Here is a 26,402-nt window from a genome sequence, read left to right on the forward strand (position 1 = left end):
AGAATACATTACACTGTAAACCATAAATCATTCATTGCCATTCTGATGATCTGGTTTGTGCTATTTTGCTGCTTTAGACATTTTAAATGTACTTAATACCCCCTCTTTTTATTGTTGATATGCAATGGATATTGTTATGACCCCCTCCACTCCACTAGGGGTCTCTGCCTTTGTGTTCTGCTGGCTGGCTCTTGTTTGTGTTTCAGGTGATCAACCTGATGAGCCACACCTGGGCCGTCGACATAAAAGGCCAACACCAACCCATACTGCCCTCTCACTCTTCTGTTGGACACGGCCGCGTCTTTGTTTCTGCACATTTTCACACACCCATACACGCAATCATTACTGATAACTGACTTCCACATTTATTGGGTTTCTTAGAAGACCTTTGGTTTTTGTGGTATTGTAAATAACTATGCTTTTGCTACACTTAACTTGTCTGGTCTTCCATCTTTGTTGCAGCCTATGAGCCAGGCCGTAACAATATACTTACATCAATCCAACTAAAATATATTTAAAGAAGCTTATGCTTTTGGGGGTTCTCCCTTTCCTGTAGTGTAGGTTTTTGTGCATGTAAATGGTCTTCAAAGGCAGAAATCCCTCAAGTATTCTCTCTCAGTTTGTCATGCATTTATTTTGTACAACACCACATGCATTTGTTTTACCCCTCCCCAATAATCAAACAAAATACTATTATCTTTTGATTCATTGTGATTGTTTTTCTGATGAATCATTCTTGTGATTACTGTGAATACCTGTTTTAATTGATTGATACCACTAATTTCATTCTTACCATCCTTGTGTCCTTGATTTAATTTCAGTGTGTACAAAAAAACAAAAAGCATATTGGTCTTTAGTATGTTGTGAAAGCCCTCTCGTCATTACTGGGTGCAACTCTCAATCGTGACTGTGACTAAACTCTTGTGGAAGTAGGACATTTCTTTCCGAGAGAGAGGTTAGCAAAGCTCGGTTACCTAAGTTGAGGTAGAGGTCCAATCTTCCTCGGTGCAGCTCCAGGGTGATGTAATCTCCTCTCTGCCCCTCTCCGTGCAGTAAAACCCCCTCGGCCTGATTGCTCTTGAAGCGCAGAGAGATCACGTCCTTCACCGTGGACATGGACTTCTGGTTAAACCGATACAGCAAGGAGCTTCTGCCGTCAAAGTCGGCAACATATGACTCTGTAATGGAATCAGAAAAAAAAACTCTTGGATCAGTTTTCCACCTTGAAATGTTTAAAAGCAAATTAAAAACTTATCGTTTTAATATGGCTTTTCATTTGGGTTAACTTTCAACTCTCACTAGTATCATTGTCCATGTTTTACTGTATTTTTTCTGTTTTGCTTTTATTTTACATTTTTTATTTTATTTTTGTAATTGTTTTATTTTAATATATTTTAATTTCTAAATGCATTAGGATCACTGTTGATGTTTTATCTTGTTCTGTATTAATTTTAATATTATTTTAATATTGTTGTTATGTTTTCTGTAAAGCACTTTTGCTTTGTGCATGAAAGGTGCTCTACAAATAAAGTGTATTATTATTATTATTACTTTTAAGGAATTATAAGTAAAATGCTCTATAGTCATAAACAATTGCACTATATTTTACAAATGCTGTAACTGCGGTGTCAAGCTTTTGGAAAATTGCTCTCACAATTTATTCTGCATCGATTTATGACCTGAATGAATCATAAATAGTCTTATTCATCTTCAGAATAATTTGCAGCTATATCATTTTACTATCAACTGTTAATAACCTAATCACACGCATGTTAAAACAGAAGACATTTTCTAAAGGTAGATTTGCACTGTGTCACTAAGGAGGCAAGACAATTAAGAACATTGTGTTCATAACATAATCTAAAATGAGATGGATTCATTTATTTTGGTATCGATCCTATTGTCAAAATAAGATTTAGTGTCAGTAGGAACGTCTCTTTGGGGATCGATTCCCCTGCCCCTAGTGACACGCGGTTTAATTTAAGGCGTAACATTACCTCTGGCTGCAATAATATGTAATAAATTCAATTTATTTTTTGACACCGCGATAATCAATTCAGCATTGCCAGCATCAACAGCCAAACAATTAGAAATGTGTTTAAGTAGCAGAAAGAGAAGGCTCAGTCTTTCCACAGTGGAGGCAAAATAGCTACACATTAGTGACTCTGCTGGTTTCTGCTGACCATTTCTCTATTACTGTATGTATAATATATCAAACACATTTTCCTTACATCCATCAGACTTTCTAACAAGTTGTCTAGCTTATGTTAGCTGCCAATCTAGTAAGCTAGGTGGCATATGTTAGCTAAAGTTATCGCCAAATTGGTGGCTCTAATCATTTAAATCAGATTGATCTAATACCCTATAGTTAAACTTGCAGTTCGGACATGTTTCTATCGTTGTAGCATTAAGAGTACATACAAAATGTTAGCTGCCAATCTATTAAGCTAGCCAGCAAATGTTAGCTATCTAGCTAGCTATCAACAAATGTGTGGCTCTCATAATCTAAATTGGTATTAGTATTTTATACCCTAGGGTTAAAGTTGCATTGTGGACCTGTGACCACCGTTTGTGCAGTGAGAGTGATTATAAAACATTGTTGTCATGTCATTTTTTTCAGACCGGATGCTCTCATGCAGCCAGAAGCTCCTCACAGCCGTGAACATTGCTGTTAATTCCCAAATATGCGTTATTTGGATAACATCTCATCACATATTGGTAATGTAAATAGTTAGTTTCTCGCCTGAAAAAAGTGTTATAACTTAAAAATGGTTCATTCGAAAGCTTAAAAACTGTTTATTTGCTAAGTAAAAAGGTTGATTAAGCTGGCAACGCTATACTAAGTAGCAATGATGCTCTAACCAACCCATAATAAGGCAACGTAGAGGCCCTGGAGCAGTGGAAGCATAATGTGAATAAAGTCAGTTATAATATATGTTATACAGCAGCAATCAGAGTTAGAAAATAAAGTATAACAGTAGCCAAACCTCTCTATCAAAAGGTTCGGTCAATACATCTCGATTACACTTTCCTTGTTTCACTCTAATCATTGATGTTGAATTGATTTCCAGGAGTCCTGAAGAATAGATTTGAGATGAGTAGCATTGTCAGTGTCACCTCTATATAATCCTGCCTGCTGTAATGCAGCAGAATGAGCTACAAGGCAATGTAACCTTTCTCAGACTTCATGGCAGAAAAGTACTTTCTAACTTAGTCATACATCAGTTATATTGTTATTCATTTGTTTTTTTCAGTGTAAGCGGACACATTAATCCCCAAAAATGATCCAATGGAGAAACACTGAGTTCACAAGGCAGTTTTATACCTGTTTGCCCAACATTAACACACTTTGCTGCTGTGGCTGGGTACCATATAACTGAGTGATAACTGTGGAATATTCTGAAGGTGTTTCACAGTGCATTAATTCACCTGCTCATCTAGTTATTGCTGCCTCACAATGCGTGGGAGAGGTGCGTCAGTGAATCCCCATTAGATGTCTTTTATTGAGAATTGCTCAGGAAATAACTGTGAATGTGCGTCTTTTTATCTCGCGCTGTGCGGTCACAGACGTCCAGTTTGCTTTAGCATCTCATTACAAGTGTATGGCATTATTATTATTATTATATGTACTCTTTTATGATTACATCTTGCAAGATAGTAATTGAATTGAATTGTGTTCTTTCGAGAATTCATCATCTTAAGATAATTAATAGTAGAAATTAAGCCAGTCATTAAGGCCAGAGCACTCTTTGATGCACACTTTAACCGGCTGTGTCTTGGCTTGCATCTGAACGCGCTGATGCTCCAGAAAAGCAGCAATCTCCACATATGTTCCCAGGAGTGGTACACCCCAGATAGCATTTCTTGATTACTTCTTCCGTCTGTGAAGCACATCTGGTGCTGAGAGCTGCCCAGTGTGTGTTACACTTAGTTACTTCTTTTGTCATTTTTACTGTGTCCAATGCGTGGGACACTTTGCTTTCTCACGGCAGAGAGAGCACATACTGCACTCAGTGATATGACTGAGGAATACAATCATGTTGATCTATAGAAAAGTAGGTATTTAGGTTGTGAAATCTTCCAGAAATTGAAAAATATTTGTATAAAAGTCCTAAAAGGAGTTGGGAATATAATTTTTTTTTGTGGACAAATATTAGTCAAATATTTGGTGGACAAATATTAGTCAAATATTAGTAAACCTAAGTAATGTATTAGTCAAATATTAGTAAACCTAAGTAATATATTAGTCAAATATTAGTAAACCTAAGTAATATATTAGTCAAATATTAGTAAACCTAAGTAATATATTAGTCAAATATTAGTAAACCTAAGTAATATATTAGTCAAATATTAGTAAACCTAAGTAATATATTAGTCAAATATTAGTAAACCTAAGTAATATATTAGTCAAATATTAGTAAACCTAAGTAATATATTAGTCAAATATTAGTAAACCTAAGTAATGTATTAGTCAAATATTAGTAAACCTAAGTAATGTATTAGTCAAATATTAGTAAACCTAAGTAATGTATTAGTCAAATATTAGTAAACCTAAGTAATATATTAGTCAAATATTAGTAAACCTAAGTAACATTACCTCACAGCATTTCACTTCCCACATCTTTACCCCAACCTTGCCTCTTAGGGCTTCCATAGTTTCTGTATTTTTTTACGTTGTTTTGTTTGTTTGTTGATCACTATGAGCAGCATTTTGTGTTTGAAAGGTGCTATCTAAATAAAAGGTTTTATTATTATAATAATTACGACTCAAGCTGATAATTAACATTTATTTTTCAAAAAATAAACAAGCAAACACAATTATGTTGGTATTAATGGATGTGAGTGTAAGCCTCACAGACTGCATCAACAGCATTAATATTATCAACAGCAATGTAATGACCTCAGCTGCATTGAGCATATTTGTACACTGTCTGTCTCCACTTTGTGTTTTTGTTGGTAGTTTTAACAAATCATGCTGTATTCTGCAGCATCATGCATCATGCAAATCTCTTCTCATCACTTGTTTTACAGCTGCTACAGGGTGAACAAAGCAATAACATCAATCCGGCTGTCTGCTATCTACACTAGCAAAGGCCTGTCAGGAGGCTTTTAAGTTTGTATGATAAATAAAGTCTTTATAACTTCATAAAATATTGTTTCTCTGCATGTTCAAAATGATATTCCCTTCCACTGTTAAGGATGCCGATGTTAATTGAAAATTCAAACATGGGGCCCTAGAGACTCCACATGTTCCAACATTGGTCTTTAGCTCCTGACACTTAAGTTAAAGTATTATGCTGAAAGTGTTGGACGAGAAGACATCCCTGTGCATATATGTTTCACACTGTCAGGAAATTTGATAAGCCATTTTACCGCTGTCTGGAGTATGAAATGGCACGTTAAAGCCAAGTGAAGAGAAAATAGTCCTCATTACTCTCCATCATGAGAGTGAGGCTGCCGCGCCAAATGTATAAATGAGAAATTGTTCTAGGTGGTGTACACCGCAGAGATTTGATGTGAGGACGGAGAGCTTTCAGAGTGTTGTGTTAACTTTAGTGTGTGTGTGTGTGTGTGTGTGTGTGTGTGTTACTCACTGTAGGAGCAGCCGTACGCCTCCACTCTGAGGCCCATCCAGCCGCTGGGGTTCCATTGGAGGGGGATGAAGCGCAGGAAACGCGTCCTCACTGGGTGGGACAGCTTGTTCTGCACAACAGCCTCCGAGTTCACATTCCCCACAAATCTCTGCAGGACCATAGAGGAACAAAGAGCGTGGTTATCCACTGAGAAACAAGGAAATTACCTCAGATTCAGCAGTGAATATGTTCACTCACAACAGTCTGCATTTCGAGATACTCGAAATAGAAGCGCAATGAAACTATAAATCCTTGAATGGCACGGAAAACAACAAAGTGCTGACAGGGCGAACCCAAGGGCAACGTCTTCTTCCTATCCTTGAACATACTATTTGATGTAAAGTGATAAGAATCGTGGCGTGGTGTGGAAATATGAGAATATATGTTCGAATGAGTCTCTGTGAGGAGGAGGAAGAATCACCACTGAGGCAGCCAGGGGCAATAAGGGCTCTCGTATTGTGTTTTCTCCCTGCAGAGCTAAAAACAAAAACCTCTGAATACAATTGGGAGATGTAATTCTTCTTTTTCTATTCCAGCCCTCGTCTATTCAGCCTGCACCAGACAAAGCCAGGGGACATTAACAGAGAAACAGAGAGCGTGAGTGAGAGACAAACAACCTTTCCTCTCAAATGAGTGATTACCAGCTTCGCCATAACTGATTCTACGCAGGTGACATATCAGATCAATAAGCACCCCTACTATAAAGAACCAAAAAGATAGATCATTGACAGTGTAGCCCCAGGCTATTGTGGACAGTTCAACACAGACAGACAAGGCCAATATTTCAACTTTCCGCAACAGCAGAGATACAATTACCAGCCACACAAATGACCGTCCGATGCTTTCAGACTGCGGCAAAGCACAGGCATCATTAAATGCACCAGGATGCTGCTTCTTGGTAGATAATCAAGGTAACAGTGTGAGTGTTCAGGCTGTTATTGTGATTTATGCCACCACTTTCCCTTTTTGAGCCATTTACCGAGCAGGGTGTCTGAATTTTAACACGCCAGGCTTATTTACACATGCACAGTATTTCAGGTCTGCACAGGACGGATTAACGAATGGCGCTAGGGCTTTATACATTCGGTCAAATCAAATGTTTTACTTCAGCAAGAACAGCGTAAAGAGAGAAGAACATGTGAGAAACACATTGGCCTTGAAAATAACCCAAGATGCATATTGACAATTTTTTTTCGTAAATAACATTTTCTAAAGGCTTTCAACCAAAAACATCTAATGGAGCCGTCAGTGTTTCATTGGCAACCTGGCGAATGAAAGCATGCTACTTACCATGACCTTGTTATTTTCAGGCTTTTGTGTAAGAAAACACTGCGGTAAAGTAAGACTATTTGATCGTACCGCATTGCTATTCTGCAGTAACGTAAAAGCTGTCAAAATATGCCTTCATGTGCTAAGAAATTCTGCATATTCAAAACAAGATGAGCAACAGTCAAGAGAAGGCAAACACACATTTTGGATTAAAAACACGCTTCGTAATTATTTTGTATTTAAAACGTGGCTTACCGTCATGTGCTTTGACTGAGGTAAAGTATTCACACAAGCCACCACCTGTCACACACACTGCTTCATAAACACATGACATCACCTTCTAATGAAGCCTCACCCAATTTAAACCAGTGTGAAAAGCAATGACAGGAAGAGCTAAACATGATGTGTGCAATGTGTGTGCATGAAAGACACGTTTGCAAACTCAGGGTAGATGTTTGGGGTATGGAATAACTTTAGTATCCAGCTTGTTAAACTTTCCCTTTCCTTATGTTTTTGTTATCATCATTAACCCCGTCTTTCCTCCCAACTCCCAGCTGAATGTGTGGAAAGTCTAATGAACCAAACAAACTCTGATTAAGGCTGCACTGCAGTTTTTCAAACCAATTCATTAGCTAGTAACACTCGAACACGTCAGTGTGAGTCATTAGTATTCAATAGCAATACCACTACAAGAATACCACTGAGACGGTCCTGAGCTATGACGTTTGTTTTTTTCCTCTTTGGAATAACTTGCATCAGAACATCCTGTGTGCGTGTCAGCTGGGGGAGACATTAAGGTCCCTGAATAAAAGCCTGAGGGTGCAGAAGATTTCCAGGTCCAGAGGAGCAGGGTCGGTCCTTATCCACATAAACAGCCTTAACCCCACTGTGACTTCATTATTTCTATTTATGCTTCTGTCACTGTGTAAGAGTTTCCCTTCCCATTAATTAAGATTCTTTACTCTTCGTCTCCAGTGATGAGCTCCCTTGTGTCAGATTTCCTTTCTGTTGCGTACATCACAGACGCATACGTTTATTTTAATCAATGCACGGGGGGATCAACCCCGCTGCTGGCTATGAAGACGCTACAGTGTGTTGCAAAAGGTCATTGGTCAGTTAACAGCCTAAGGGAGCGCATAGTAAGCGGGAGTCTGAGAGTGTGTGACCTTGCCGTGACTGGAAATGCTAAAAGATTCCCCGACGGCCAGTCAGTCAGCCAGAGTCCCCTGACCGGGATCTAAGGCTTTAGACAAGTCTTCAAAATGATAGGAAGAAGCAGAGGGTACATGTCTGTCAATGTTAATAAGAGAATGTCTACTATACGTGTATTGGAATGAATTTAGGTTCATGGTTCGATTGACATTCCTTGAATTTAATGTATTTCTCATTCATTTGTTTAAACATATTTAGCCTGTTTTTTATTGTTTATTTATTATATATAATTTAATTTGTATTGTCTATTATTTTAAAAAAACATTCCTAATTGTACAGTAAATAAAACACTGCTTCCGGATATATGGCAACTAAAAGGAATGTTTTGTTTTATTTATTTGTGGATTAATTTTGGGTTACAGTTTTATTAAAATTAATTGAGTTTAATATATATATTTTTTTTCTATCATTTTTTTTAAAATTTTTAGTTCATAATTTATTTTCCTTCAAGACATTTTTTTTCAGATAAAAGGCAGTTTTTTCTGTTTTGTTTTATTTATTTTGTAAACAATTTTAGTTAGAGTTACCTCATATTATTTATTCATTTTTTCCTTCAAGAAAAAAACTGCATTCGGAAATAAGACATGATATATTATCTCATTCATTTAAAATAAAATGGTTGGTGTTTTGAATAAAGTATGTGTATGACCAAATAAGTCAATAAACAATATACACTTTTTTTTTTTAGAGTTGTATCAATGTACTGTCTACAGCATCACTGTGATTCCTTTGAGGCTGCACAGTGATGCTGTGAGCTTAATGTTAACATCGCCATGGCAACTGTCTCAAGCGCACCCTGGGTATTCACCAGTGGGCTCGATCCTGCTGGTGGGGAGTAATCCGATACGTTGCCTTTATCAGCCTCATCATTTGCCTCCTCAAAATATACCCGTTGGTAAAGAGTTACACTTCCCTTGCCGTTTCTAGTGGTAGCAGTGTCTGTTTCTGCGGTAGCTTCAGAAAATAAATATATATAATGTTTTTAAGATTAGAAATGACATGAGTGGCATGCTTTCTGCATTCAACCAACACTACAGGCAACATGTGGTCAAAGGCAAGCTGATGTATACTATAGAAGTGATTGACATTTTGTTTAAAAAGTGTGAGATGAAACGTACCAACGTCATCAGGATTCATCCTCAGGGGACCTTAAATATATGTACAAAAAATATCAGGGTGATTCTATAATGACAGAGATATTTTGAGCAGATCTGAAAATGTTAACCTATTCATTCAAAGTCTGAGGATCAGTAAAGTCGGTAGGATTCAGTCAACCATGTTTCCATACTGTGAGCCAGAGTTAGTCTGAATTGCCTGGGAGATAAGGCTGTATAATATTGCAAGGGCCATCTTGATACAAGATGCAATTACGCAGATAAAATTAGCTCTCATGCAAAATTGTAATCCTTATTAGATTTCCATCTACCTGAACTGCTAACAAGTATGGAAATTATGTAAAATTCCCCCCGAACACCCTATCATTTGTTTCACACATTTGTTCAAAGCAGCATTCAAAATAGATTCCTGAATAAGGCTTTCCGAGGATAATGAAGGTAATTTGAAACCCCTTGCTAGAATATACTCCTCTACCCACCTATGAATATTTGCAAATAACATGCAGCTAATTCACCATGGGGTAGATTGCAAATATTATACAGGGAATTAGGTTAAAGTGGTATTTAAAAAACGGGGGCTCTGCCGTTTTTAGAGTTTACTTTAGAAGTACCAGCAAGCAAAGCCTTTTTTTTTGTATCCATTCAAGATAAGTCACTTTGAGTTTCACAGCGCATGAGCCGAGAGAAGTCCATCTTTCATTTACTTAAGTCTTCCACAGACATTAAGTAAGTCATTTTCACAGATTTCCTCCTCTGGCCTTCACTAATTAGGCTAATATCAGCTTGTAGTTTAGTGCCATCATGTCGTTTCACATGTTTATCCAGACCTTTATAAGGCTTTGCTCATAAGACTCTGAATAAACAGGACACACTCAGGTCAGAGAAAAAGAACAGGAAAGTTAAAGGAAGAAACTTTGTAAACTTTTGTAAGATTCGCACAAGAAGGCAAAGTTATAGACCTATATGTTTTTTCTATGTGTCGAAGCCTTAACACTTTATTAATCATATGAATTATCTATGCTAAGTGTCTTTAGTGGTGGAGCTTAAGGATGAGTGTGTCCTTCAATAAATACTGTACGATATGTGGTACGGATACTAATGGTTCTCAGAGCATGGCTGCCATCGATTTTAGCCTCTGACTTTTTCTCTAGCGCTGTCGCTTATCAGAGAGAAATGAACCCCCAATCTGCTGTTGTAACTAGACAATAAAGGCAACTTTGCACACAAAAGTGTAATTATCTTCAAAAGGGATATTTCAGATGTTTTGAAGTGAGGTTGTACAGATAATCTGAAGTGTGTGCATTACTAAGATGTTGGTGCATGCTCCCAGCAGCTAAATCTATATTAGTAACTTAAAGGTGGGGTATGCAATTTTGGAGAAACCGGCTCGAGATCGCTAGAATTTGAAAATACACAGCCGGAAAAAATCTGCCACTTCCTTACAGAGCCCCTCCTCCAACACACACGAACGCACACATGACCAATGAGGGCACGAGATAAGTTTGTGCACAGATGGAATGGCTGACAGGCAGGTAGGCCATTCCGGGCCGGCTAAAATGATTGGTCGTGCTTTTTACAGTACTACGGCTTCCACAGATGACTTTTTTTTATGAATTTATTGTCAAAGCACTTCAGATATTCATTGCTATCGGGATGTTAAGAGCATTCCATGGAATATAACAAAAAGTGTATCTCGAGCCGGTTTCTCAAACTTACCTATACCCCACCTTTAACGCAATGGCTCACCTAAACAAAAATAATATTAGACAAAGTGTACTTTATATTATGTTGGATTTCAGTCTGATCTAAACAAAAAAAAGGAACAAAGGAGTCCAATGGAGGCGTTTCCAGCAGAGAGAGAAAGTCCCTCTGGAAGAAACTTCAGGATTTTAGCCTTTGCAGACCATTTACATGCACACAAACCTACAGGAAAAGGAACATGCATAAAAGCACAATAGGGCCCCTTTAAATATCCAGACTATTGGAAGGACATAACAAATGTAAAAAAGCATTTTTTTGTTCCAAATCATCTCATTTTTAAGCACTGCAGCATCTAGGGGATGCCAGCAGGATTGTCGACCTTTAGACTCATTTTTAATAGAGCTCATTTTTCCATGGAGCTAATTTGTCTCATAAAGCTAAGAATGGCTGAGAGCTAGCAGTCCTATCAGCATCTGCTCCTCTCTCATTAGTCCCCCTCAGTTCAGTTTCTGGCAGTGAGCGGTTACCTTTGAGCTTCACTTGTTAAAATGCCAGACGGATGTGAGTACGTATCAGCCAAAGGTCTTGGTGAACGCTGTAGTAAGTCAGCTTGAGTGTGAGTCTCGGAATAAGAGATTTCTGACTAATTGGCTGACATTCATCCTGCACCAAATAAATGATACTATAAATCTAAGTTCACATGAACACCAAAGAAGAGATGGGTGGCGTGGGGTTTAAATTGTCTTTGTGAGTTTGCATTAAATAAACATCAGTATTTTTTTAATTTCTTTCATTTCTTTATTTATTTGACAGGGACAGTGCACATTGATTGACATCTCTGTAAATGCGCCAGAGTTAGCCAACAGGCTATTTTTCATCTGCAGTCCCTGGACAGATGTTGAAAGTCATCCTAATTTTCACAATTTAAAGCTCAGTAAAAGCTTCTTTTAGTGCTTGCCAAAGTTTCCGGGCATGATTTTGTTTTGACTGGTATGATACGCCGCTGTATGCTGTTGTTGAAAAGAGTTCACTGTTTTATGTTTTTATCTGAAGCTATCACCCAAGGAGTAGCAATGGGAAGCTGTGCACAGTCATCAGGGCTTTCCATACAGATATAAAGAAAGGCAGCCAGCTGGAACAAGCAGCTATTTGTGGGTCAGGGGGCAAACTCACCTGGAGACAAAATATTGGCTGTAATAAAGCACAAATTAGGTAGCCTGTGGCACATTGTAATGCCACTGATCCATCATATCGATGCTCCTAAGTATTGCACATTTTAATGGGTTTGCCCACTCATCTGTAAACATGTAGTTCATTAATGTAAAGGATAATTAGATTTCTAGTGTGTGTAAGCCTAAACAGTCTGTAAATATATATAAAACCACACCTATCATATATTTTGTAATTAAAAATCAATAAATCTTTATTTTATAATTTTTTTGAGACAATCTGTTTTCTTCTCTATTGATATTTTCCAGTGTCTCAGTGAAATTCACTATGTAAATATTTCATAATATTTGTGAAACTCTCTCAAATAAACATATTCATCTCTAGTTAATATCTAAAATGCCATGTTGACAGTGATGTTGCTAGATGGTACAATACATTTGATCTGAGGCATCATCAGACGAAGCTGCTACTTAAATCCCCACGCCCATTCAGAGCCTACAAAATGGGCAATTTACACATACAAAAAATTCTGCTCTTACTTTAAGTGTTTGAGTATTTGTTGTTATACTTCAACCCTCCAAAGGAAATGTATTCAAGCTACATGCATGGCGTGATAAACAGTTTTGAGAGCAAAGGCATTCAACAATAAATATTTTAACCATCTTGTAAATTGACTTAAAAGGCTTGCTTTTTTTACTCAAGCAGACATAACAAGTATATTTGGTTAAGACCATTTTCAGCCTTGGACTAATACACATGTGTTAGTGACAGTAACTGTGAATGTTTTATCAAACTCAAAATGTGCTATTTTTCCAGGAGATAAAAAAATACTTATAAGCAGCACAAAACACTAGACCAGAGGCCTGTACTACGAAGCTGGATTTTCGCTTAGCCGGCTAACTTCAGGGAAATCTCGGGCTTTCCGGTCCTACAACGCTGGTTCTCTTTTTAGCAGGCTAGATTTCCATGGTAACTTATGCTGAGCAGCTAACCTGCTCCGGAGCAGGTTAGGTGGCAGGCTAAGAGATCAACTCAGTGAAAGCACTGCCTGCTGACCAATCAGAGCTCCGTGTGCGGAGTTTAAAGCGATCAATTCATATTACAGGATAGAGGAAATACAGAAAAACTGCCGTTGCAGGAAAGACGGCCGGCCAAAATCAACTGACTGTGTGAACGTGAAAATTAATAGAATATTCCCTCCCATCTTCAGAGCAATCTGACTATTATAATATTAGCGTTAAGAAAGCTTACTTAAATATCTGCCACAACATAAGTAACCGGATCAGAGTAACATTAAGTACAGTCCGCGGCACTGTGAGTGCAGACGTAGATGTGTCCCATTATCATTCATATCATATCACATCATAATGTATCATATATTTCCTTATTTGAGTCAGTTTCTTGAGCCGTATCTGGCCGTGCAACACTCACAGTGTCACATACTGTATGCAGAAGTATTATTTTAAGCAACACATTAAGTTGACGAAACACTCGAGTCAAATTCTCCTAATTAAAGTCAGATCCACTCGTGTCTTGGACGGGGCAGTGATTTCATAAACCTGTTAATGTACGCATTAAAACACTTTTTCTTTTACCAGCTGTATTCACCTTGCAGGTGCAGCTATGTGGCTTTTATCCTGGATAAAGTGTTTAAGTCATGGATGTTTAAAGTTTAACTTCTTCATATTTGACTAATATTAAAGTTCACTTTTCATTCAGGAAGTATGACGCTGCGCTGTCAGTACGCTTGTCCGTGTTTGAGATTGGTCGAATGCTCCAAATACCACCGCTTTCATGTGAACGCGCACCTAACTAGATAGGACACGGCTGGCTTGAGCGATCCACTTGATAACCAGCGTCGTAGTACAGTTTAGCCAGAGCGCGTATGTTTTGGATTGGGCCAACCGGCTAACTCAAACATATCCAGGTTAGGTTGAACCAGCTTCGTAGTACAGGCCTCTGATGTGTCTACCCAAAGAAAAACGCCACTTTGCAGCATGGACATGCCAGTGGGAAATAACACACTCTGCTAATTGGACTGCCAAGTATAAATCTCTCATAAAAAACTATTTAACAGCTTGTCAGCAGCAGTTGACGTAACTGGGGCAAACACAATTAAGGATTAATAACATGTGTCAACATCAGGCTATTTTCTGCTAACTTTATTCTTTGTATAACCTGCTATAACAAGCCCTGACGGTACATGGATGACCACAAAAGCAGTATAATAATTGTGTTGACACCTCAACCTACCACGCCTCGATATGTGTTGGAAATAGAGAGAGGATGTGTTATTTGACTCTCACCTGTAATGACATCAATGAATTGGTCCACAGAGAATAGAGCATGGAAAAGAGATGATATCTCATGTGACATAGGGCTGACAAATCGGGTAATTAAGGAACTGCAAGTTTACCAAGCAAGTTGTTTCACACAAGTCCTATCCAAGGCTTAGGGAAATGGTCAAATATCTGAAAACAAATGAAATATTTAGTAAAACCTAGGGTAAAATAAGTACTTAAAGTCAGGGAAGATTTCTGGTTTTATACAAGTTGCAAACAGAATTAAAGGGGCCCTATTGTGTTTTTTTGGGTTTTCCCTTTCCTGTGTGTTAAACAGATTTTTTTATATAATAAAATGGCCTGCAAAATCCCAAAGTGGAGGGAGTTTATATCCCCCCCCCCCCTGCTTAAAACACCTCCATTGGATGCCTTAGTTTACTTCCTGATCATCAATGACATCAATATGTAACACTCACACTTCTATTGGCTAGCGCTCCAACACATATACGTGATAGACTAAGGAGAGGGACATCTCATCTATATCATATCATATATCATATCATCTATCATATCTAAGCAGTTAACCAATCACAACAGAGCTGGCCAGCTAACCAATCAGAGCAGACTGGGCTCTGGTTTCAGACAGAGGGTGAAAAGAGGTGCTGCAGCACAGGCAGTATGAGAAAAATAAAGAGCTTTTTGAACATTAAAGCATCTAAACATGTCACGGTAGAGAAACAAAGTACATTAATGAACCTGAAAATGGGCAACATATATCCTCTTAAAGACGTCTTTCTCTAAATCTGTTAAAATGTTTGCCAACCCTACACCCCCATTAATAATAATAGGAACAGTACACTTGATGAAGACGCCACCTCATTTGAGATCAGGCCATGTGAACAATTAGATGTCTTGAAAGCTAATATGAACACCACTTCTCTGAGGATATAACCTAGATACTGTACTCCTTAAAAAATACAGTAGCCTGCTGGTTCAGCTCTTTCCTCATCTTATTAATGTTTTCATGAAAATTGGGCAATTCCCAGATGGATGGGAAAATGCCATGCTATTGTCTATTTTACAATCTGGGGACGCTGAAAAGATTAGCAACTACAGAGCAATTAGTCTTCTTTCAGCCCGTCTAAAGTGCTGGAGAAGTTTGTTTCAGAACAATTGCGGAGACAAACCATTTTCACCCACTACGATTTAGTGCTACTGGAGTTAAATAAGGCATTTGATACAGTAAATCACAATATATTTAAATAAATCTCAATATACAAATGTACAAAACCATTGATATCATGGTTTGAAGGGTTTTAAAAAGTGTGTGTTGTGATTAATAACATCAAGTGTGTTTTTTTACAAGTTGAAATAGCAATCCCCAAGGAACTGTCTTGGGTCCCATCATTTTCTGTTTGCACTTTCCAGAAATTAAACTGTGATAGGTCTTCAAATGTACGAAGACAGCTGGCACAATCTGTTAAGCTGTTGCAGATATATATATGTTTGAAAAGGTTTTAGCTTGACTTGAAGCCTCCTGTTTAACACTAAACACTTAACAGTATAACGTTCATCTATCTTAATTATTAAAGGTGGGGTAGGTAAGTTTGAGAAACCGGCTCGAGATACACTTTTTGTTATATTCCATGGAATGCTCTTAACATCCCGATAGCAATGACTATCTGAAGTGCTTTGACAAAAAATCCATAAAGAAATGTCATCTGTGGAAGCCGTAGTACTGTAAAAAGCACGACCAATCATTTTAGCCGGCCCGGCTAAAATAACTGGATGGCCTACCTGCCTGTCAGCCTTCCATCTGTGCACAAACTTATCTCGTGCCCTCATTGGTCATGTGCGCGTTCGTGTGTGTTGGAGGAGGGGCTCTGTAAGGAAGTGGCAGATTTTCTCCGGTTGTGTATTTTCAAATTCTAGCGCACTCGAGCCGGTTTCTCAAACTTACCTACCCTTTAAGCTACCTGCAACAGAATTATTGAATGTTAGAATTGAAGGTACATTTGTGGATAATTTGAGATATCATATTATTATTTCTGACCTGTGGTTAAGTGGTTTAGTTGGGATACATTTTAGGTTATTACTAGATTTGAGGTATGTCTTACTTACCGATTTTCATTAGGTAAAGTCCTGTGTTAAATTAATTAAATGGACTGTACCCTCAGTCTTTATTCAAATTCATCAAGGGGTAACAGAGCTGCAGGTCCACCAGGGCAGCTTCAAGTGGCAATTGCTAGGTTCTGCAAAACCTTTTTTGCACTCAAGCTTTTTTGTGTGAAAGCAGAGAAGTCATGCTAACGAATCACTCGCAATTTGCTGCAAACTTCAACTTTTACCTACCGTCGGAATCCCGATTAATTCAGCAGCAAACTTGTACTCTTGTCTTTCTTTAATATGAAGTGTTATGAATGTGTGCTTTGTTTTATTGTCACTGTATTCAGTTTGCTTTATATGTATCTAACTGTTCTAGTCTCCAAGTTTCATAAAAGTAATTCTGAAGATCCGCACACCTTCTTCAAACTAATTTCAGAGACATCTCAAGGACTATCGAGGGCCCAACTTCCTCAAATGAAAGGACCCAAGACAGCATACTCACAAACACAAATCAAGGTTAATTACTGATAAGACACTGGCAATTTGTAGAATGAAAGCAAGCAGGCTTTACAGAAGCGCCATTATATACATTATGAAAGAAAGAACCTTGAATGAGAGAACATTTCTCAATTGTGCCTCTTTCTCTAATGCATCGCGGCAAAAACAATATGTTGTGCAAGTTGAGCGACAGAGAATGAGACTTATGTAAGACTTGAAGAGCTAAGTGAAATCACTTTTTTTTTCTTTTTTCAAAAGCATACAAGGTCTTGATTGTTTCCCCTAATTTCAATAAACTTTCAAGAAGCGGTGGGAACAATTACTTGCAAAAAAACTAGATTCTTACATTAGGGTAAAGGTTACATTTTCAAAGCTTTTATAATGAAATATGCATACTCCCCATAATGTTTATCTATTTCTTTAACCATACATGGCCAAGTGTAAGCAGTAGACTTCCATTTACATCGCTATAATTCCACCCCGACAATACAAAACATCTCTTCCATCAACAATAAGTATATAAGTCCAAGTAGACAGCACACCAATGATATGTCATACAGAAAGGTGATGCGATAACAATCTGCATGCAGACTCACCCCGACTCCATCCTCGTGCCTGTACTGTTTCCAGGCCCGGCCTGTGTCACTGTAGAGGAGCTGGTAACTGCTGACCCAGTCCCAGCTGTCATACCGACCCTGTGTGGCCACAGCCGTCACCTCCATCTGCTCCCTGAGGTCCACCTGGAGCCAGGGCTCTTGATCCGTCACCATGGGAGACCAGCCGCCAGCTCCTGAGGGAGGGAAGAGAAATACAGCCAGAGGGTGGCCATTAAACATCCATATTGTGGATATCGATACAATGAACGGTGGATTGTTGTGATTTATGTTGAGTCGCCACAGGGCTCGGATTGCAACAATGTATTCAGCCCTGATGTGAACACAGCGAGTGATTGCATATGAAAGGCTTCAAGGTGAAGTTATACTTCAGTAGACACAGTGGAGGTCAGACGCCTCACTTCTTTGAAAATAGCTTATTCCTTTTTAAATGTGTGCAGCCCGGCTCGAGAACTTATGAAGAGCAGAATCCTGCTAGCTCAACAAGCTTACCTCTGTTCCACAAGTCTCCCCTCAACAATATTGAGTGTGTCTGTCATTTGTCTCTCTGGGAAACTGAAACATGAAACTGGATATTATCTGTTCGTATCATCTCCAAGTGCACCTGCTCGTAGCATTTGAGCACTTTTTTTACTATCTTATTACTGTTGATGGTTAGAATGCACTGTCTGTGGCTCTAATAATATGGTGATGGAATGTATATGAAGTATGTGTGAAGCTTGAAGGAGTTGTAGTTATTTTTCTTACAAAGACATTATACAATGTATCAGGAGTCTACAGTAAAGAAAGTTCTGACCCTTTGAACTCATATGTGCATACATCATTATGCTCATAGTTTAGTAAGTGTAGTTGGCAGCTCATAGTTATGATTAGTAGCAACAACATTTAGTTAACTAAGTCACACTTAAGTTTATTTTGGATGAGATCGCCTTAGTTTAAGTTTTTCCAATTGCTATTTCTTTGAGTTACCAGTGCTGTGGTTGCTGCTGCTGCTAGAGGAACATGAGGGCCGAACCAAAAGATGCAACCCCTAAAGCAGAGCCCTTAAATACAGGTGGTCAATCAGAAAGTACCAAGTGTACTGAGTTTGGGATTGATGATAGACTCTGTTTCAAAAATGGTCTAATCCACCATTATGTACGTTTCCCTTTGTGATCAGTTTGTTAGGTCAGATCGTCAAAATACTGAAACAGAGCCCCTTAATACTGCAACATATGTTAAATGCAGCAAAACAACATACCTGATTTGTTATCGCTTTGTAGAATAACCATAACACATATGGATCATATGAGCATTTGATGGAATATGCTTGTGTGGCAGACGGGCGTCTAAAGCATGTAGGAAATATGGAAGCCTTGCAAAAACATCCTCTCTTGTACTCACCATCTCTTCTGTTGAGCTTGGCGTTGTGAGCAGCATAACTGGCCGAGGACTGAGTGGAGCTCTGAAAGGATGAGTGTGGTAACGCTGAGAGCAGAGGACCATTGCAACTATCTGTGAAAGAAAAACATAGACAAAGAGAGGCCATTAACTTCCAAACATCTCTGTCTTTTTTTGCTGCAACCAGAAGCTCTTTACCCACCCTTTGACGTCCAAATCTTTTGTGGCCCAGGAGGCTAATGGAGGCATGGAGGTCAAGTATATGGAGGTTGTGTGAATCCATAAACATGCATGCGCATAATGTGGTCGCAGCTATGGCATATTTGCGCATCTATACATTTGAGTTGGAGGTTGTGTAGGAGTTTTACAGCCTGCCGTACTAAATTCAGACGCCTGAACTAATAGAAAAATTAATCCTTAAGAAGCTTAACATGTTGGTTCAAAGTGCAGCTTTACCTGTCGGCAGTAGAGTTTTAAAGCAAGAACTGGGGAAAATAACAGGGCTGCCTCACTTATCCAGTTCACATACACCTCACACACTCTATTAACCCATGCAGTGACCCTTGAAAATAGCACAGAAAATTCCTCGTCTCCTTTTGTGTACATGTGTGTGCCTGTGTGTGTTCTTTGTAATCCCACAGAGTGAGATTACATCACATCCAACACGCAGCAACAGATTAAGAGTGTAGTGATCTAAACCTGTCAGTCTCATACTCCTCCGATCCACCCCGCCCGCCACAATAAGAGCATCTAGTCAACAACAACAGCCTCTCCACTGTTTGAGAGCGGAGCTGCATTAAGGCTTGTGTCTGAGAACATAATGAAAACTGGCACCTTCCTGATTACAATTATCCCTGTACTCTCTCCATCAGTGTGCAGTTCAGTGCTCTGAGTGCGAGAGGCTTTTTGTTTTTTTCCTTTAAGGCCATTTTACTCTGAGTTCAGATGGATTCTGAGCACATCTGGAGTGGCAATTGGCCATCCATCTGGTAGACAAGAGCACAGCAGAACTGACAGCATGTGCTCCTTCTCCTTTTTGGGCGTCCCACTGAATTCTGACTGACCTGATTTGATTGCTCTCAGATCGTCTGCCAAGAGATTTCTCTAATCCTGATTTCAAGTGTGACTAAAGTGGATCAAGCTGTTTAGTCCAAGACTCTAAATGATGGCAGAGGCGCAGTTGCAGATGTTCATAGGGGAGATGAGAACAGTGGCATGCCATCTTAACACAACACTACTGCAACCGGGTTTATTATGCAAGCGCAGCACTCTTAATCTGTCAAACATCTCCCAAGTCCCACTTTTAATCCCTTAAGGATAACATTCGTCTCATCTTCTTTTCAATCTCAACATGTTTTCTTTTACGATGCATTTAAGGTTAGAGAACTGAAAAAAAAACCTCGACAAATGCCTTCTTTCAATCCACCCCTCACATGACCGCATACAACAACAAGACCTCAAATTGACAGAGGATGTGAGGTGCTGCGTGACTCTCTTCATGCGAAAAAATGTTTCGTCTTGCAGACCCAGTTGTTGTTTACAGATTTGGTCTTGAGCCAAATGCTTGGCTGTCAGTCAGGGAGACTTATGGATGGAGGATGATTTGCCTGCAAAGCTGCTCCTTGGCCTGTGGGATAACCGAAAATCCTCTGAAGCTGACTCACGATCTCTATGCAAGGCTCAGGGGCTTGAATCTTACAGCCAAATGAAGCCAGACGCATCTGAATGCACGGACACAAACACATGCGCACAACACCTAGTGGAGAGGGAACACTTAATCTCTTTTGAAATCACAAGTACACAAGCTGAAATCAAGAGCTTTCAGTCTCAGTCACAGAAGTGCTGAGGATGATGAGGTTTTTCTCTGTATAGAGTATAGACCAACAGGAGGCCAGCAGAGAAGTGCCGTGTTGACGCTTCTGGGTGTGCAGCACACCAGAGGTTATCACTGATTGTGTTGGCGATAAAAATAATAGATGGAAAAGAGCAGCGCCTGCACACTGACTCGAAGCCTCAAATTTATTTCGTGACCCGAAGTAAGCCTGAATGAAATCAAAACATTGTCTATTTAATGACAGTGCATTTGTTGTTTGGAGACAGGGTATCATAACAGTCCTGTATATCGTGTTATTTTATGTTTGCTGAGACTAAAAGTGTCCCTAACCTCGATGTCAGCTCTAAGCCGAGTGGTTTCTTCTGATGATGCAAATCGTTCAGCTGTGGATACAAATGTGGCGTTCTTACTAGAACAGTGAATATGGGCTTAAAAAACGGTGTCTGCATTTACCATAATGAAGGAACATGTCACAATGTGGCTCATTGATGCATTTCTAAAATTGAGCTCTTCTGCAAAATGGAATAAGCTACAGAACATGAGGCTTGGCTACAAACACAGTATCAACAGGATCAATTTTGTGTTGGTTTTGGTCTTTTCATGGGATATTCGAGACAAAAAATCAAGTATAGAATATTGCCAGCCTTATCCTTTAATGCTCTTTTCAAAAGCCTTGCACCATTTTCTATCCTTTCATTAAAAGAGAAGATGTCCTCTTCCTAACAATTCCTTGTCGAGTGAATGACTGCTAACATGTTTAGATTTTAAACGAGATTGCATTTTGCTCTATGGCCTGTTAGAAGATTGGATCAACATCTGTGTCATTTTTAATGAAAATCTGTAATTAACTTCATACAAATAAGCTTTTCAAGGACATCAGGCAGCTGAACATGAAACATATTGTGTTTCTTCTTTCACTCTAAATCAGCATAACATTAGACCCACTCAGCCTCTTCATTCAGCCTTACATTAGATCAGCGATGGACGAAGTATTAATCCTTTACTTAAGTAAAAGAACTGTGAATGGGACAGGAAGTGCATTTATAGAGGACCTTTCTAACTAACCAGACAAAGCGCTTTACAATTTGTCTCTCAGTCTCACATATTCACTCAGTAGGAGCAAACTCGGGAAATGGTCTTGCCCAAGGACATCCCCCTTTAAATATATAACACTGTGAAAATACGCCAAAGTCTTGCTAAATTAAAAAGTATTAAGTATTACTTAGACAATTAACATAAATAATCAAAAATAAGTAGTAATTTTGAGATAAAACAACAAACATTAACAGGGAATATTTAATCTCAAAATTACTACTTATTCTTTAAACCTAAAAAATAATTTGACATCATTGTATTTTAAACCTGTTTCTGATTCTGATTCTAATCAGCTAATTATTTGCGTTTCACTCCTCTAGTTGGACCAACCCGATTTCACTTCGTACTGATCGTCGCAGCATCCAGTTCAACAGATCCAGCTTAGGTACTCTTCTGCTATTGATTTACCTTCCTTAACTATATAGCAGATACATTGGATTACAGCGCACATATCTACAGTCTACAGTCTACAGTTTTTGCTCTGGTAGACATTCCTAATACAACAATATACTTTTAGGTAGCTGTGCTTCTATAATGCTCACCATATACAGCCTTTAAGATTGACTTGACTAAATTGTACTTCATATTTTCCACCAGTACTTCGGTGTTTGTTCGTGGCATTGACTCAGGCGTAATGTACATACAGCCCCTTTTCAAATATTCTTCTCTTCTCATTAGCAAGCATGCCTTAACCTCGGTGCACAAACAGATGGTGCTCCACAAATAAATCAAACTCAATTATCACAACAAAGTGCTTCTGTGACACACATGGGCTGGATGTTTCAAGCTCTAGTTGCAGAGGAATAATCGCACCTGAAGAAGACTACACGCCCAAATCAAATAGACATGGCCCGTTGGATGAGGAAGCCTGAGATTCCTCTTGGTTGTTGACTCTTAGGAGATGTACAAACTGTTTGGATATGAGAAAATGCCAGAGGGATTTCCTAAAAATATAACTTGCAGTGGAGATTGTCCGAGGGGTTTAGCGGCGATCTCATTCTGAACTGATCCTCGTCTCCCGGGTGGATCAAACCCATGTGATTAAGTTACGGCTGCAATATCAGACTTCAACCAACATGCATAGCTCGACAAGATTTGCAAAAGTAGAATAAACTCTTAGGGAATTTGTAAAGAGATGAGATGATGTAGAAATGAACTGATTATTGGTTTCATTATTTCTTGCAGATATTTGACTGCTGCTGATCAATTATAAATATCTTACATGTTAATAATCAGTGGTGGAATAGAAAAATTCATGTTTTAAAATACAGTTATTTCTGAAACATTTTAACGTTGAGTCATTGTTTGTACTTTCATTGGTAACTATTGTACTTTTTACTGTTTTATATCAATTTAAAAGCTACTGGTCACTTTGTAGATACAACTTTTACAAAATTATTTTATTTGATGATTGTATTTTTATATCATCTTTTTCTGCATGCATACATACAGTAAAGTGACGGACCCAGATTAATATGTAAGAGTATGTCCTGTACAAATGTATCTAGATGTGTTTAATTGCATTAGTGTATAGAGCAGATTAAGAGAATACTTTGCAATGCATTAAGTTAAGGATGTGCAACTGCAGCTGATCCGCCACACACAAGTTTATGTCATATTTCCACGCAAAAGAAAGTACTTGTTTTACTGTAAGACAACACAATTAAAAGTTCTGGTTTAAAGGTGGGGTAGGTAATTTTGGAGAAACCGGCTCGAGATCGCTAGAATTTGAAAACACACAACCGGAGAAAATCTGCCACTTCCTTACAGAGCCCCTCCTCCAACACACACGAACGCGCACATGACCAATGAGGGCACGAGATAAGTTTGTGCACAGATGGAAGGCTGACAGGCAGGTAGGCCATCCAGTTATTTTAGCCGGGCCGGCTAAAATGATTGGTTGTGCTTTTTACAGTACTACGGCTTCCACAGATGACATTTTTTAATGGATTTTTTGTCAAAGCACTTAAGATATTCATTGCTATCGGGATGTTAAGAGCATTCCATGGAATATAACAAAAGGTGTATCTCGAGCCGGTTTCTCAAACTTACATACCCCACCTTTAAGAATGAGGTTTTATTAAATGATTATATTATTTACCATAAGTCCATGTTATTCACTAAAGCTACAGTGAAGTCTTGAATTAGATGTATATTCTGAATAACTAATAGCCCATGCGGTAGTCCTGTCTCCTCTTGCACATTATGTCCTCCATCACTGCAGAGCTCATAAAGCACTTTGTAATCAATTTATGTGCAACAACAAGAGCTGCAAATTCTGCTGGTTTCCTTTAACAATCAATCATAAGAGTATTATTTTATTCGCTCATGACTACATGGTGGGACAATGAGAACAAACTGCAAATAAAGGATACAATTGATAAAAGGGAGGAAAAAAGTACTTTAAAAACCAGCATGAAACAAAATCATGAAACACAACTAAATGGGATTTATAATCGTCTTTAAAATGTCTAATGCTTTTTACGAGTTACCACAGCATATGTTTTAAAAAGCACAGTCTGGAATTGGTCAAAGCTTTAATTTACATTGAAGAATAATGCCTTTATCTTCTAGTTGATAAATCACCTTTACTGTAGAAGGGATTTATAAAAGTTGTCATCTGTTAATGTTTTGCATGTGATTATTCTGACTAATGTCTCAATAACACACAACCCTATAAAGGCCATGGGAATGTTTAAAACAATAAATTATTACTTTAATATTCTCCATTTCAACCATTACTACACTGGTGATGATTAATAACAAAATGGATGCTAATGGTTTTGTTGTATTCTGTGAAATTAACCTGCATAACACTAGCTACAGAGTTTCTTTATTCACCATATCTTGCTCGCTTTTTCCTTTTTAATGACCCAAAAAAATGTGCGCATATTGTACTCACTCTTCCTCACCGCATTTCAATTTAAATAAGAAAAACTACTTGTCAAACTTATAATGTAATGTATGTTTATATATTTTGTCTTAGTAGTAGATGGTAGTCTATTCTAACTTATTCTATTTTGAATTGTGTGTTATTTAGATACTCTGTTATATTATATTTCTTTCCTGTTTCAGTTTATTATTTATTTTATTGACATTTTAATTATATATTAATTATATTTGAAACTCCTGTGTAAATCTTGTTAACATGCTGCTGTGACGAAACATTTAGAATGAATAAAGCACCTAATTTAATCTACAACACTGAACATTTACACATCAAATAAAAAAATATAATAAATAATATTACAAATAAATAAATAATTGAACATGAAAACATACACATCTTGATAGTTGTCTAAGGGCAATAAAACACTTAAAGACACATGTATAACAAATGATCCGCCGTGATTAGCATCAGAAGAACAAAGGCCCTCTGTTGGAGGCTGCACACGTTCAACACAGACCACAGAGTCGATAATATCAAAGGGGCAGCGATAGTATCACGTAACACAGTGGCCTCAGACTCCTGTGTGGTATCGATGAAGCTTCATATGATACCTCGCATGCACTCAGGCTTCGGGGCTCCGTGACCTCTGGAGCCGAGGTATCAGTTGACAATTAGTCCCAAACGCTGGCTGAATTCAAGGAAGCGCACATCGATACAAGTGATTGAGAAACACGGGGTGGTTTACTGTAGCACTTCATTTCTCTGAACACTGCATATAATCTAAAGGGACCTTTAAACATTTACAGGCAGCCTGCGCGATGTTTTACTGGAGGATCGACAGCTTTACTGATTATACACATCTCTTCTAACAAACATTAATTATTCAGCCCTGATTCAGGACCGTAGTGGAGCTGGATTTGTAGTAATTTTCTGAATGATTTCCACAAGTATTTAAAACATCAGATTGGTAAAGACCAGGTTTTAATCTTGTTAACAAATGGGATATAATGGGTAGTGCTGTGGTAATTAACAAAGTAGTTTATTAACCACTAGGGGACAGTGTCTTGGTAATAACATTGATGATATACAGTTGTTCTGATGTAATAAGAAAGGAAAGGAATGCTATATTTTAATCTAGTAATATCATTATAATAATTTTCGGCAATATAATAACCACTTTTTAAATGTGTTCAGTTCAGGATTTATTTGTACATACCTCCCCAAAATTGGGGTGTCGGCTTAAAAATGGTCCTAAACTTGAGGTTGAATTGATAGGATTGGGCAATATTGAAATGGCGATATCTAAATGACCTTCCAAAAACAGCTGAACTGAGAGATGGAGACATAAACTATTTATATATGGAGACACATATGTTGCAATACCAATACGTGGCCATAATGTTTGGCCAGTAATTGCTATTTAACTTTAGGGCATGCTGAAATCAATAATTCTAATTGCTCAATTTATGTTATTTGTATTCATTAACACACGTATGATTTTTTGAATGAACGGAGTATAACACAGATCTAAACCTACATGTTCTTCCCAAAATACAAGTTTTCTTCAGTGGACGACATTGTGTATAAATACGTCGTCAACATG

The 26,402-nt window shown here is 38.2% G+C and overlaps 1 protein-coding gene across 1 annotated transcript in view; it reads right to left on the minus strand.

Annotated features, from left to right (window-relative positions):
* The window catches only part of cntnap5a (contactin associated protein family member 5a), a 103,560-nt gene that overhangs the window by 67,893 nt on the left and 9,265 nt on the right, over positions 1–26,402 (minus strand). Inside the window, exons 2-5 of the mRNA XM_034128399.1 lie at positions 18,984–19,094; positions 17,583–17,776; positions 5,595–5,742; positions 975–1,178 (exon numbers count right to left, since the gene is read on the minus strand). Coding sequence (XP_033984290.1) covers positions 975–1,178; positions 5,595–5,742; positions 17,583–17,776; positions 18,984–19,094 — 657 coding nt within the window. The remainder of the gene's footprint in view (positions 1–974; positions 1,179–5,594; positions 5,743–17,582; positions 17,777–18,983; positions 19,095–26,402) is intronic.

The sequence above is a fragment of the Trematomus bernacchii genome, unplaced genomic scaffold, assembly GCF_902827165.1.
Source record: "Trematomus bernacchii unplaced genomic scaffold, fTreBer1.1, whole genome shotgun sequence".
Classification (NCBI taxonomy): Eukaryota; Metazoa; Chordata; class Actinopteri; order Perciformes; family Nototheniidae; genus Trematomus; species Trematomus bernacchii.